General features: G+C 48.0%; 1 protein-coding gene across 1 annotated transcript in view; it reads left to right on the top strand.

Annotated features, from left to right (window-relative positions):
* PAPLN (papilin, proteoglycan like sulfated glycoprotein) overlaps positions 1-11,309 on the top strand; it is a 50,293-nt gene that overhangs the window by 27,180 nt on the left and 11,804 nt on the right. The window contains exons 11-19 of the mRNA XM_031065458.1: positions 608-734; positions 3,558-3,765; positions 5,456-5,632; positions 6,922-7,078; positions 7,713-7,799; positions 8,296-8,584; positions 8,711-8,828; positions 9,507-9,636; positions 10,857-11,307. Of these exons, the coding sequence (XP_030921318.1) occupies positions 608-734; positions 3,558-3,765; positions 5,456-5,632; positions 6,922-7,078; positions 7,713-7,799; positions 8,296-8,584; positions 8,711-8,828; positions 9,507-9,636; positions 10,857-11,307 (1,744 nt within the window). The remainder of the gene's footprint in view (positions 1-607; positions 735-3,557; positions 3,766-5,455; positions 5,633-6,921; positions 7,079-7,712; positions 7,800-8,295; positions 8,585-8,710; positions 8,829-9,506; positions 9,637-10,856; positions 11,308-11,309) is intronic.

An 11,309-nucleotide genomic window follows, 5' to 3' on the forward strand; every position in this document is an offset into this window, starting at 1 on the left:
CAAACCAAAAAACTTCAATCACTCAAACAAAAAACCCTCACCAACTGATTAGTATATAGAGTTCTTATCAGCCTCTTCTGGGCTTCCATCCTAATGGCCATGTTGGCAGCTTTTGCCATACTGTGATGGTAGGTGCTAAAATTGTCTTTGGCTGGGCACTCATAACCTGTAGAAAGCATGAAGAGTTGCAAGTTTTACTCCCATCCAGTCCTCGCAAGACTGACCTTTTGAGTCTAACAGGAGACCCCCAGGTCTGCTGTACACTGCACACATCTTGCAGGGCTCCTTCATGAGCAACTTACAGGTAGGGCACTCCCCTCATGAGTCTCAATCCATAATATAACAGGGAAGTTCCCCTCAGCTACACAGAACTGTAGTGTCTCCCTTGCTCTTCCAGCAGACTCCTATACTGTGGGAAGGCATCATTTGTCCATGTAGTGAGAGACAGAGACCTGCCCCTGTCTCTTTTCCGGAGTGGCTGGGACAAGTGTGGATTCTACACAACTTCTTGACAGACAAGAAACTTGTCTTGCCAGCCCCAGTGTATTGCTAACTTAGCGCTGGGTGGCTTGTGTTGATCAGATACTCTCTCTTGCTTGTCCCCCAGGTTTCCAGTCCCGCTTGGTGTTTTGTACCATAGACAATGAAATTTATCCGGACTATATGTGCAGGAATAAGCCACAACCAGACAACAACCGGACGTGTGGCCATCAGCCTTGTCCCCAGACAAAACGGTGCGATTTCTTTCCTTCTTCTGGGGTCTGACTTCTTCCTGAAGTTCTTTTGGAACTGAGAAAAAAGTGACCCTCTCACATCTGCCCTCCAGCATGGTTCTCTCCAAGGAGGTGCTTTACTTCTAAGAGAAAACCAAAGACAAAAGATTGGGATGAAAACACAGTGATGAGTGAGGAGCATTTCTGTGTGCACGAGGAAAGGGCTTAATACATCCTGTGTTCATTTTATAGACCAATTAAATTTGCTTTCCAAAATAGTATTGTGGAAGACAGTTGTCCAGCCCATGTAGGAGATATGAAACAGATTCTCTCATTTTTCTTCTCTTGAGCTGGAGCCTACAGAGTAGAAGGTCTGAGTTGGTGTCATTTTATGTCATTTCTGCATTCCCAGTGTGTTCCCTTAGAAAGGGTTGAATCCTGGAGTCTTTTCATTCTCCAGCATTTTCAAACCCCTTCACCCAGCCATTTCCACCTTGTTCCTTACAGCTGGCTTGACTTGGCTCTTGTGGGCACCCAGGGCTGTAACATGAGCATTAGCTCTGTGTGTCTGTGTACCAGTGGAGGCCTCTGAGAGCACTCGTGTGCGAGAGGGCACCTGGGAACATTTCTGAATACGTGTTAGCCTGGAGCTACTTGTTTTAAGTTCTTTAAAACCTTTGTTCTGTATATAAAGGACTTCTTACATCTACCTGCCGCAAGCCTGGAGTCACAGCGGTGCACGGAGCTCTCAGATGACGAGGTAACAAGCAGAGGGAAATTACAGAAAGCACAGGAAGGCAGCTGCTCTCTTCTGCTCTCCACCTAGTTGTTCACTGAAATCCATGGGGGCTTTCCTCTTTGGCACAGGTGGTAGAAGTGGGTGTTGCTTTGCTTTTGATGCTTGCCAGTGAAAATGGTGGTGGAGGGTGCTGGCTGGCAGCTTTGCTTAGGTGGCTGCACGTGCCTCTGGTAACTTGATTCTTAGAGATGGAGAAAGGGGTGATTTCTTCATAGCTTCTGGCTGCTTATTATCATTTTCTCCGGAATCAGGGTAAAGAAGTTCTGGAAGATTTTTTTTTAATTTACTTATCAAGATAAAGAAAAGAACATAAAAGAAAAGAGAGCATGATTGTTTGGGCAATTGTAACATTGGCCAGCATGGCATAGAGAAAGACTTGGAGTTTCTTAAAATCTCTTCTTTTTGGCATGGGCCCTATAGCAGGCAGAAAAGAGCATGTAAGATGTGAAGAGTACAAGGATGTGAGAGATACAATAATGTACACTAAGATATGAGAAGTTAAAAGTAGCAAAAGCAAAGCAACTGTCCCCCAGCAAGTTGCTAATAGCTTAGGACTGGCAATTTTTGCCCTCTGATGAGTGTTCCAGCGTTATGGTTGACCTTGTCTTACAAAGGAAATGAACCAAGGGTCAGAGAAATCTTGATCCGCAGTTGAAGGAAGCTCTAAGTGATCCCATCTGGTTGATACAGCCTTTCCAAAACAGTATATTTGCTTTACAGGAGGCAGAATACAGTATTGGGGGGGGGGGAGTTATTCCCGTTGGAGCTTTTGAAAAAACTTGATGAATAATTTGTTATAAGCCCTGCAACCACACCATTGTAAATGGCTTCTACTGAATGTATTTGCTCCCTTTCCAATGGAAAGATTTTATAGTGAAGGCCATTCAGTTTTGGGTTCACATTGGCATCTTTAGCAATAAAGAAGGGTATTTTTAGGAGCTGACCATGGCAGAGTCTACTGTGGAATTCTGTTAGGATTTGCATGTGAATTGGCTGGCTGAAACTTGGTTAAGGAGCGTCAAGAGCCAGGCTAGGGAAGTAGCTGGAATGCTGGGGGAGAAAACATGAACTGGTTTCATTCCCTGGCTAGGCCTTACCTGGCCGCAGGGGAACATAGCAGATGGCAAGCAGATCACCTTTATGCTCCCCGTCCACAACCAGTGCCTTTGGACTACACTGCATGCTGGATTTGGGCATGAAACATCATGTTGTCCCTGAAGCCAGGCCATGCAAGGTGTGGTTTGAGCTACCCAGCTAGTTCTGAGAAGCTGGGGTGGCCATGGGCAGAGATTTTAGTATCTAGACAGATTGTTTTGTGGACACATTCCCCTAGTTAGCAAGGGTGTATCATTTCTGCAGCAGCTTCAGCAACAAAAGACAGGAAAAGATCTATTTACATTTTTGTGGGCTCTTTGTATGTGTGCTGCAGTTAGAGAATTTGACTGATGGGAGGAATAAACCAGCTTTCTACTGGCCGTCAGTGAAAAGTTAAGCACTTTTGAGAGTGTCTGGCATGGTTTTGGGGAGAGTGAGGACTTGGCTTGGTTTTAGTGTTTCTGATAATATCTGGAGTGTAATGTGTAGATTAGGCTCTTGTGGTAGGTTTGTTTTTTGCTGATCTGGATTGTTTTCTTTGAGCTTTTTCTTTCCTTTTGTTTTGATGTTCTGTTCCAGGCATGACATTTTTACAGACATCAGGAGACCAAAAGCCATGGAGAGGGATCTTCCCCTTCTGGGAGAGCTCTGCATCTCCAGAGAAACAAGTGTTTTTTAGCTGGAGATATGTCTCTGGAGTAGGACTAATGCTCTGCATTGCCAATTAAGCTGGGCATGCTTGGTGAAATGGGAACTTGCCTCTGATTCTATTCTGCAAAGGGACATCATCTCTGTTTGATTGCTACAGGGATGTGGCACCAACTCCTCTGTGCCTCCAAGCAGTTTGGCTTACTTTTCTTCTTTTTTTTTTTTTTTTTGTTTTTTTTTTGTTTTTTTTTTTTGTTTGTTTGTTTTTTTTTGTTTTTTGTGCTTGATTCTGTGACCTGCAGGTGGAAAACAGGGGAGTGGGGACCCTGCTCAGCCACCTGTGGCAGGGGCACCCAGACCCGCTCGGTGTACTGCGTGGCGTTTGACGGGCAGAGCCCGCAGGGGGTGGTGGATGACACCGAGTGCATGGCCTTCGCCCAGCAGCCGCGCCGCAGCCAGCCCTGCAACCTCCGGCAGTGTGCCACCTGGAGCACGGGGCCCTGGTCCCAGGTCAGTGCCCCTGGGCAGGCAACGGCCTCCTGGCACCTCCAGGAGGAGCATCTGCCAAAGCTTAGGGAGAAAGAGCCAGGCTCCTCCTCTGGGACTACAAAAAGTGCATGTCCCTGGATAGGTGGCGTGCAGAGGTGAAGAACTTCTCCCTGCAACCCTCTGATGCCCTCCTATGAACATATCCCTGTTCCTCAAAGCTGTGCATGTCCCTGAACTTCTGCTCTTCTCATTGCACGTTCTCTCTTCTCTGGTCTGCCAATCCTTTCTCCACATCTGTGTTTTTATCCAAGGCACTGGCTTGGTTTCCGAGCCAGGCCTGGTGAAGGCAGAGCGCTGGCAGGAGAGCTTCTGTCCATCAGCTGAGGACAGGCAGTAGCACGCCCTCCTCTGTGAAGCAGGAGCTCATGGTTTCTGCCTGTGCTAGTTATTTCCACGTATTTTGCTGCCTCGCATCACCAGTCAGGACAGCAAAACTCTGGAAATACTGGTGACCTGCTGTTTGCTCTATGTCTGCACAGGGCTTCTCCAAACACAGCCATGTGGTGCATTTTTGATGCTTGTGTGCATTTATATCTGCAGGAGTGGAAACAGCTCAAACTGTGCACTCGGTTCAGCCAGACAGCTTTTAGAAGGCATCTTACATTCCAAGGGCTTAGAAAGTAAAGAGAATGTCTACTCAGTCCCTAAAGTACAAGTTAATTTTCCTCTACACATGCTTGCAACACTTGATTTGCAATCCTATGGTTGCACTTAGCCTGTCTGAGTTGTGCAACAGCACAAAATGCAACTTTGAGCCATGATCACCAAGACTGGAAAGTCCTTCCACCCCCTCTTTTCCCCCACCGTGTGAGATTTGAGGTGTGAACTTTGGGGTTGTGGAGTAAGAGTGCTGTTTGGGGAAGGTATCAAGGGTCATGTTCTTACAAACTGATGCCTGAGTAATTCATTCCAGTGTTCTCAGAAACAACTGTGGTTTGTGTACTCTGAGTTAAAAGGTTACTCTGGTAAATGAATGGCTGAAGCTCAGCTGGGAAGCTCAGCTGAAGTGATTCACACTGTCCCCAAGTTCATGCTCTCTGTAAGACACCTTGGTAATTCATGTAGAAGTAGGTTGGATTCCAGGAAACACCAATGTGAATTTAAGAGGGTGCTGGAAATGTCACAAACTAGTTACTGGTATAGAAGTTGTCACAGCTCCACAATGTAAAAATAGAGCACAAGTCTTCAAACAAAAGACATGAGCAATATAAGAACCTAACCTTTTACTTTCCCTAAAATTCTTCACCTTGCATTGGTTTTAATCAGATGCAAATAACATGAGTTTCCAGATATTTTCTACCATGTCTTGTTCTCAATGTATTTTGCAGTGTCTTGTATTTTTCTGATATTTTTCTAAATTCATCTTCCACATCTCCTTTGGGGAGATATCAAGAGTAAGTATATGAATAGGCCAAAATCATCCAGTGAGCTCCAGATCCTCCAGACCCTATCCCATGCTCCCATGCCTTATTGTCTCCTCTACAGCATAAACAGCCACTCTACTAACTCCTACCCAGAAAATTATTTTAATGATAGCTGGTTGTTCCAGGCAGTCTCAAAATGGTGCTCTGCTCTGATGATAGGGAGCCCTGCCTGGAACTGCAAGAGGAAACCAGGTGCTTCTTTGTAATTGTTGGGTCCCTTTCTGCAGTGCTCAGCCAGCTGTGGGGAAGGAGTGCAGACCCGGACTGTCACCTGCAGGACACAGCAGGGCTCCCAGGCTCAGGACTTCGCTTGTCTAATGGAGCCAAAGCCATCGGCCACCCAGCCCTGCCTCAAGGAGAACTGCATCCAGGAAATTGGCTGGCACGTTGGAGACTGGGGTCTGGTGAGCACCTCACTGTCATAGCTCCAAAATTACTGATTCTATTGCTGTGCTCCTCACAAACAAGCTTTGATCCGTGCAGTCTGCACATAGACTGAGGCTGGGAGCAAGGACTGCTTCATTACCAGCCTCTTGGCTCACAGTTGTGTTGTAACTGGCACTAGTAATGCTCCAGTTAATCTGATGCCCGCTTTGTGTGCAGCTGCTACAAAAATAAATCCTTCTGAGGGGAGATTATTGTTTCAGTGACAGTGGCAAAATGCAGCAAATAAGCTGAAACAATCCACTCTTGCTGCTTATTCTCAGTTCTTTTCTTCTTTGCTGTGATCAGCAGAACAGCTCTCAGCCCAAGTTTGGCTCAGAGCTGTAGGCTTCAAAACTGGTCATTACACTTGGTGATATGCTTTAAAGTACATTTTTGTAATTACTCAGATAAACTGTGCTTCAGATAGATTAATCTTGTCTTTGTGGTGAAAGCCAGACTGTCTTCAGCCTAGGAAAAGTGTCAGGGGGTAGAGATATGGGTAGATCAAATGCATCAGGTGATGGCTAAACACCTTTTTCACTTCTGTGCTAGCCAGACCAGCTTGTTCTGGGCTAAAACATGTTACATATGCTTCTTCATGAGATGAGGGCCAAGTTTTAGTTACAGCTAAAGAAATTTCATATCTTAATCTGATCTTTCTCTCAACTTTCTGATATCAGAAGGTCTCCTATCTGCCTCTCTGAATTAGAGGGAAATACTCTCCAGATGTTTATAGAACTTGCCATGAGCCATGTGGGTTGCACAGACACCTCATGCTATCCCCTCCTCTGAGCTGCTGGTCTCTCTCATCCATGGCTTCCAGTAAGGCAAACTCCAGTTAGCTGCTTACAAGAAAGCCACTCACTTGCTTTGCAGTTGTGATTTGTTGTTTTTTAATGCAAACTGACCCACCCACAGCTGGTGGATCCCCAGAGAATTGAGATGCCTTTATGCCTTCAGGCTGAAATTATTCTCTCCTGCTCCCTGACACACCACTGTGGGTAACAGCAGCTCATCTGGATGTTACAGGCTGAGTGTGGCACAGAGCCTAATGCTTCAGGGCTGGGTGGAACATCTGGTAAAATGGTTTAAAGTATGCTTTTCTAATTGTTCAGATGACTCCAGCTGAAATATTATTTGCTTTGTCTTGGTGGAGGAAGCTGTGCTCAGTCTGCAGCTAATCATGCAGCTGTTCCCCACTTCAGATCTGTGGGGTTTCTGCATTCAGTCTTTGCTGCCTGCTCAGTGCCTTGTCTCTGTGCCCAAGTGTTCCAAGAGCTGTGATTCAGGCATCCGGACACGCCAGGTCATCTGTGCTGATGGTGACTCCAAAGTCCACAGTGCTGAGACGTGCAGAGCCATCCAGCCACAGAAACCAGCCACCCTGGGCAGCTGCAACACACAGCCCTGCTACCTGCCACAGCGTGAGTGGTATTGCTGCACACGCAGCTTTTTCCAACATGCTTTTGCTTAGGAGTAGAAACTCCCAGCTCTGCACCAGCTTATGTTCTCAGCTTTTTGCCTGCCTGTCTCCATCCTGTGAGTTTGCCAAGGTTATGTGCACAAAGCATCTTCAGAGTCCCAGTACCTGTGCTGTTTGAAATGCATGCAACAGGCTTGGGAACAACATTGGTGTGTGTCCATTTTGAATCCAGTATTCTATGATCCAGTGTGTGTGTGTTCTGCAGACTGATCCCAGCCATCCCAGTCCAGAAGGATGGTAACTTGGGCAGGCTCAGTAGCAAAAAACTATAGCTAACTCTCACCCTTTTGTGGACTGGCTCTAAAGGAGTCACAACTTTTCAGAACATTTTGCTTCTTGTCTGTGTCTATTCCCCATGTCAGAGCTGCAACGCTGACTTTTGCCTGCCTGCCCATTGTAGGTCACTTGTCCTGACAATCCAATCGAATCCAATTGATGCTCAGCAGCTATTGCACAAGAGGAACAGGAGCATTTTCATCAGCTTTTGTCTCCTGCTGACTGCTGGATGTATTTGCAATTATTAGAGCACAGTGCTGGACTAACTGCGCCCATTTTGTGTATGTGTCTCTATGCAGAGGTCCCCAGCATGCAGGACACTATGGGATACAATGTCACTCGCCAGTCCTTGCTGACTCGTTACAACCCAAACAGCCCTGCCCCAGGTTTGGAAGAATTTTTTAAATTTGGGGGTTGATGATGGGATACTTGGAATAGGTTGTGATAGGGACTGGGACCATTCTTTTCTTCATTTCTCTCATTTTTTTCATGGGGGGACAAAACATAGATTCTTTTACACCAACAGTGAGCAGTATTTGAATCTATCCATGCAGAAGACTCTGTACAGGATATGGATTGCAGGTTCTGTCAGCGTGACTTCAGTGCTGGCTGGAAGAAATGATGCCCAAAGTAGATCATAGGAAAAAGAAAGGATGATGTGAAGGGACCACAGCAATGTGGTTTCTCATGGGACAGCAGGAAGAATGGTGAAGGCAATGTGCAAAGTACCTCAGCCAGATGAGAAAGGGTGGGCCAGAAGACACCCCTAGATGTGATTCAGAAAATCCTGCCAGGTAGCCTTGGGCAGGTGAAAGAGAGCAGAGAGGAGGAAAGCTGGCCAGATTTTCATGCCCACCTGCATACCTTGAGTTCTCTCCCCAGATTCTGATGATGCAAGAATGCACCCTAGGAACACCATGATCCATACTGCCTCAGGGAACCAGCACATTCCATCCACCAAAGACCATGGCATCAACTTGTTTGCTGTGCACTGGGAGCCCCAGTCCCACTCCCCAGCTTCCCATCGGCTCAGCTTCTCTCAGGACCCCCCTGCAGGGACTGGCTCCCAGGACTGCCACCAGAGCCCACATGGCTGCTGTCCAGATGGGCGCACTCTGGCGTCGGGCCCTCTGGGGAGAGGTTGCCCTTTCAGCACCTGCCACCAAAACAGGTAGCTGGAAGTAGATAGGCCTGAGCAGGGAGGCATTGCCTTTCCTGGCAATGCCCTTCCTGAATCTTGTAGCCCATGCCTGTTGACCAGGCAGGTCAGGTGTCACTGCAGCCCTTCTGTCTGCAGGTATGGCTGCTGCCCTGATGGAGTATCGGCTGCCCAGGGTCCAAACAACATTGGATGCCCACAATATTACCATGACATTCGAACGAGACAAAATCATCCCACTGCAACCACTCCAGCAGTAAGTACAAAAGATTTTTGCATTTTAGGAGTTGATCAGATACAAAGATTCAGATTTGACCCTGCTGACTCACATTGTGGATTCTATTGGGCTCCTCTGCCAGTAATGCTGAGGAACCAATACTTGAGGCATGGCATCAAGCCCTTTGGCCCACCTTGCTCCTGCTCAGTCCGGAGCATTCACCTGCAATTCTCTACAAGCAGGGCACAGAGCAGGCGGTGGGGAGATGTCTGAGAAGTAGAAGGCCATCCTGTGTAGACCTGATTGAATAATCTTGAGTAATCAAATTTCTGTTGGTCAGAAGATTGCTATCCAGTTTCTAGGAAAAAGAATGGGAAAAGCATGGCTTCTATTAATTGCTCCTGTTTGTCAACTCTGCAGATTAATTCAAGGTGGGGAGGTGATCCCTCCCATAGGTTGGGGTGCTTGTTGGTGGCAGCAATAAGAACTGGCCTGCTGCTGGGCTGCTTAGCTGTGCCTTGCAGAGAAGTGCATCCGTGGCTGAAAGCCAAGTTTCCCACCCCTTCCCAGGACAAAAGCCTCTAGGAGGCAAACAAGCAAACATTGATGCCACTAACAGCTGGCTGTGTGCAGCTGACAGCTTGCACGTGGTGCCTTGCATGTGCTGCTGTCCTCTTGTGTGTGGATAACTCTTGGCTTTCCATTCCTGTCCCCAAGGCAAGCCAAGCCTTGTCCCAGCAGCAGCCCTCGGGCGAGTGCCGCGGCTCCGTGTACGGCTGCTGTTTTGACAACGTCGCCTCAGCCAAAGGCCCTCGAGGGGAAGGATGTCTCAATAGGCCCAACTACCGTAAGTGATGCTTTGCCTTATTGGTTTAGAAACACAAAAAGAGTCCAGTAGCATACAGAAGTTTCCTGCGTAGAGGCTCTGCTCTCTGTAAAATGTAGGAAATAATCTCCCTGAAGAGAATTTCTACCTGGTGGTTGGGGCAGCAGAAGCTTGGCGGGAGTGTAGAAAAGCAGCTTCAGGATTCAGCTCTACCAGCCGCCACAAAAATTCTTGTTGTCCTCTGCTGATAAGTGGACAGAAGTGTGTTTGTGTGATCTTTGTCAGTCTGTAGGACTACTCAGGAGTTGTTTGTCCCTGAGAAGACACTTTGATGCAGCCTGGAGTACTCTGAACTAATTACCCAGGCTAAGAAGTAGGGATCTCCTGTGGAATCAGGACAGTACTCGGTCTTCAGACAGCCTGTGGACAGGGGAGGAATGAGAACTACATGGGGAAGGAGGGATTGCTCAGGGCTGCATGCATGCCCTTAGCCAGCAAAATTCAATCCAGTGCCTGCTGTGCTATGAGGACACAAGGGCTGCTGGGCAAAAGCTTCTCTGCTCCTTAGTGCCCAGCTGTACCCTCTGCAGGCACATGGCTGCTGCAGGGCCTTGCCCTCCTGCTGCAGCACAGAGAATGCTCAGTGGCTGTCCCTGTGGTGCAGCCTTGGGGAAGGGGAAAACTCTCTGGATCCTCTCAGCTGAGCCACAGCTTGACAAAGCACCTTGCAGCCAGAGCCCTGCATCCAGTGTTTGTCAGCACGTGGCTGATACCCGTGGCTCTGGGTTTGTAGATACCTTGGGCCATGCTCCTCTTTATATCAGTGTGCAGGGGTGTTCTGTAATGTATGAGTCTTCTTCACAGCTGGGTCTAAGCCACTTGCTTTGTGAGCTGGAAATGTACAAGTGGCAGCCATGTGTCCCTTGCAGGAGAGGGAGCTCCACAGACTGCTTTGCAGTTGCAGAATTCTCCAAGCAGGCTGTAAAGCATCTGTCTAGTATCTAGATCCAGAAATGTCTCTGAGAATGGTTCTTCCATCAGAGGCAAAACCGAGACAGAAACATGTGAGCAGTTTCTCAGTTTCAAAGCACAGCTGGGTAGGACATCTAGGTGTCCTACTTTCCCACCTGCCCTTTGCCCACAGGGCCATCAGATAAATCATCTAGGTAGGTGACTTGAAGCCCCACGACCTTTGTGCTTTGTGACCCTCACATCTCCCTCTGTTCCACTCTTTTTGGTAGCATACCCTGTCATGTGCCTGCTGCCCAGTGCCCACGGCCCCTGCACCAACTGGACCACTCGCTGGTACTTTGTGGGAGTTGTTGGCAAGTGCAACCGGTTTTGGTATGGTGGCTGTCACGGCAATGAAAACAGCTTTGTCTCGGAGGAGGAGTGCATGAGAGCGTGCCACAGCTCTGTGGGGGTCAGTCATCTGGAGCTCCAGCCCTCTCCTGGCACAGAAGCCCTGCAACACCAGCAGACTGACTCCAGTTCTCACACAGGACATGCTCAGAGTCAGCAGCAGTCACCCACAAGAGAGACTGCAAGTCACAGCCAGGAAGTAAGAACCTATGGGGCTTCACTCCCCGGGCAAGACAGCCGCAGCTGGAGGAGGGCTGTGCTGCCAGAGACCTTGCCAAGGACTGGGGTGCTGGAGAGCCAGAGAAGCAGACTGGACAGGCTGGGCCAGCTGC

This window comes from Geospiza fortis, unplaced genomic scaffold, assembly GCF_000277835.1.
Source record: "Geospiza fortis unplaced genomic scaffold, GeoFor_1.0 scaffold54, whole genome shotgun sequence".
In the NCBI taxonomy this organism is placed as follows: Eukaryota; Metazoa; Chordata; class Aves; order Passeriformes; family Thraupidae; genus Geospiza; species Geospiza fortis.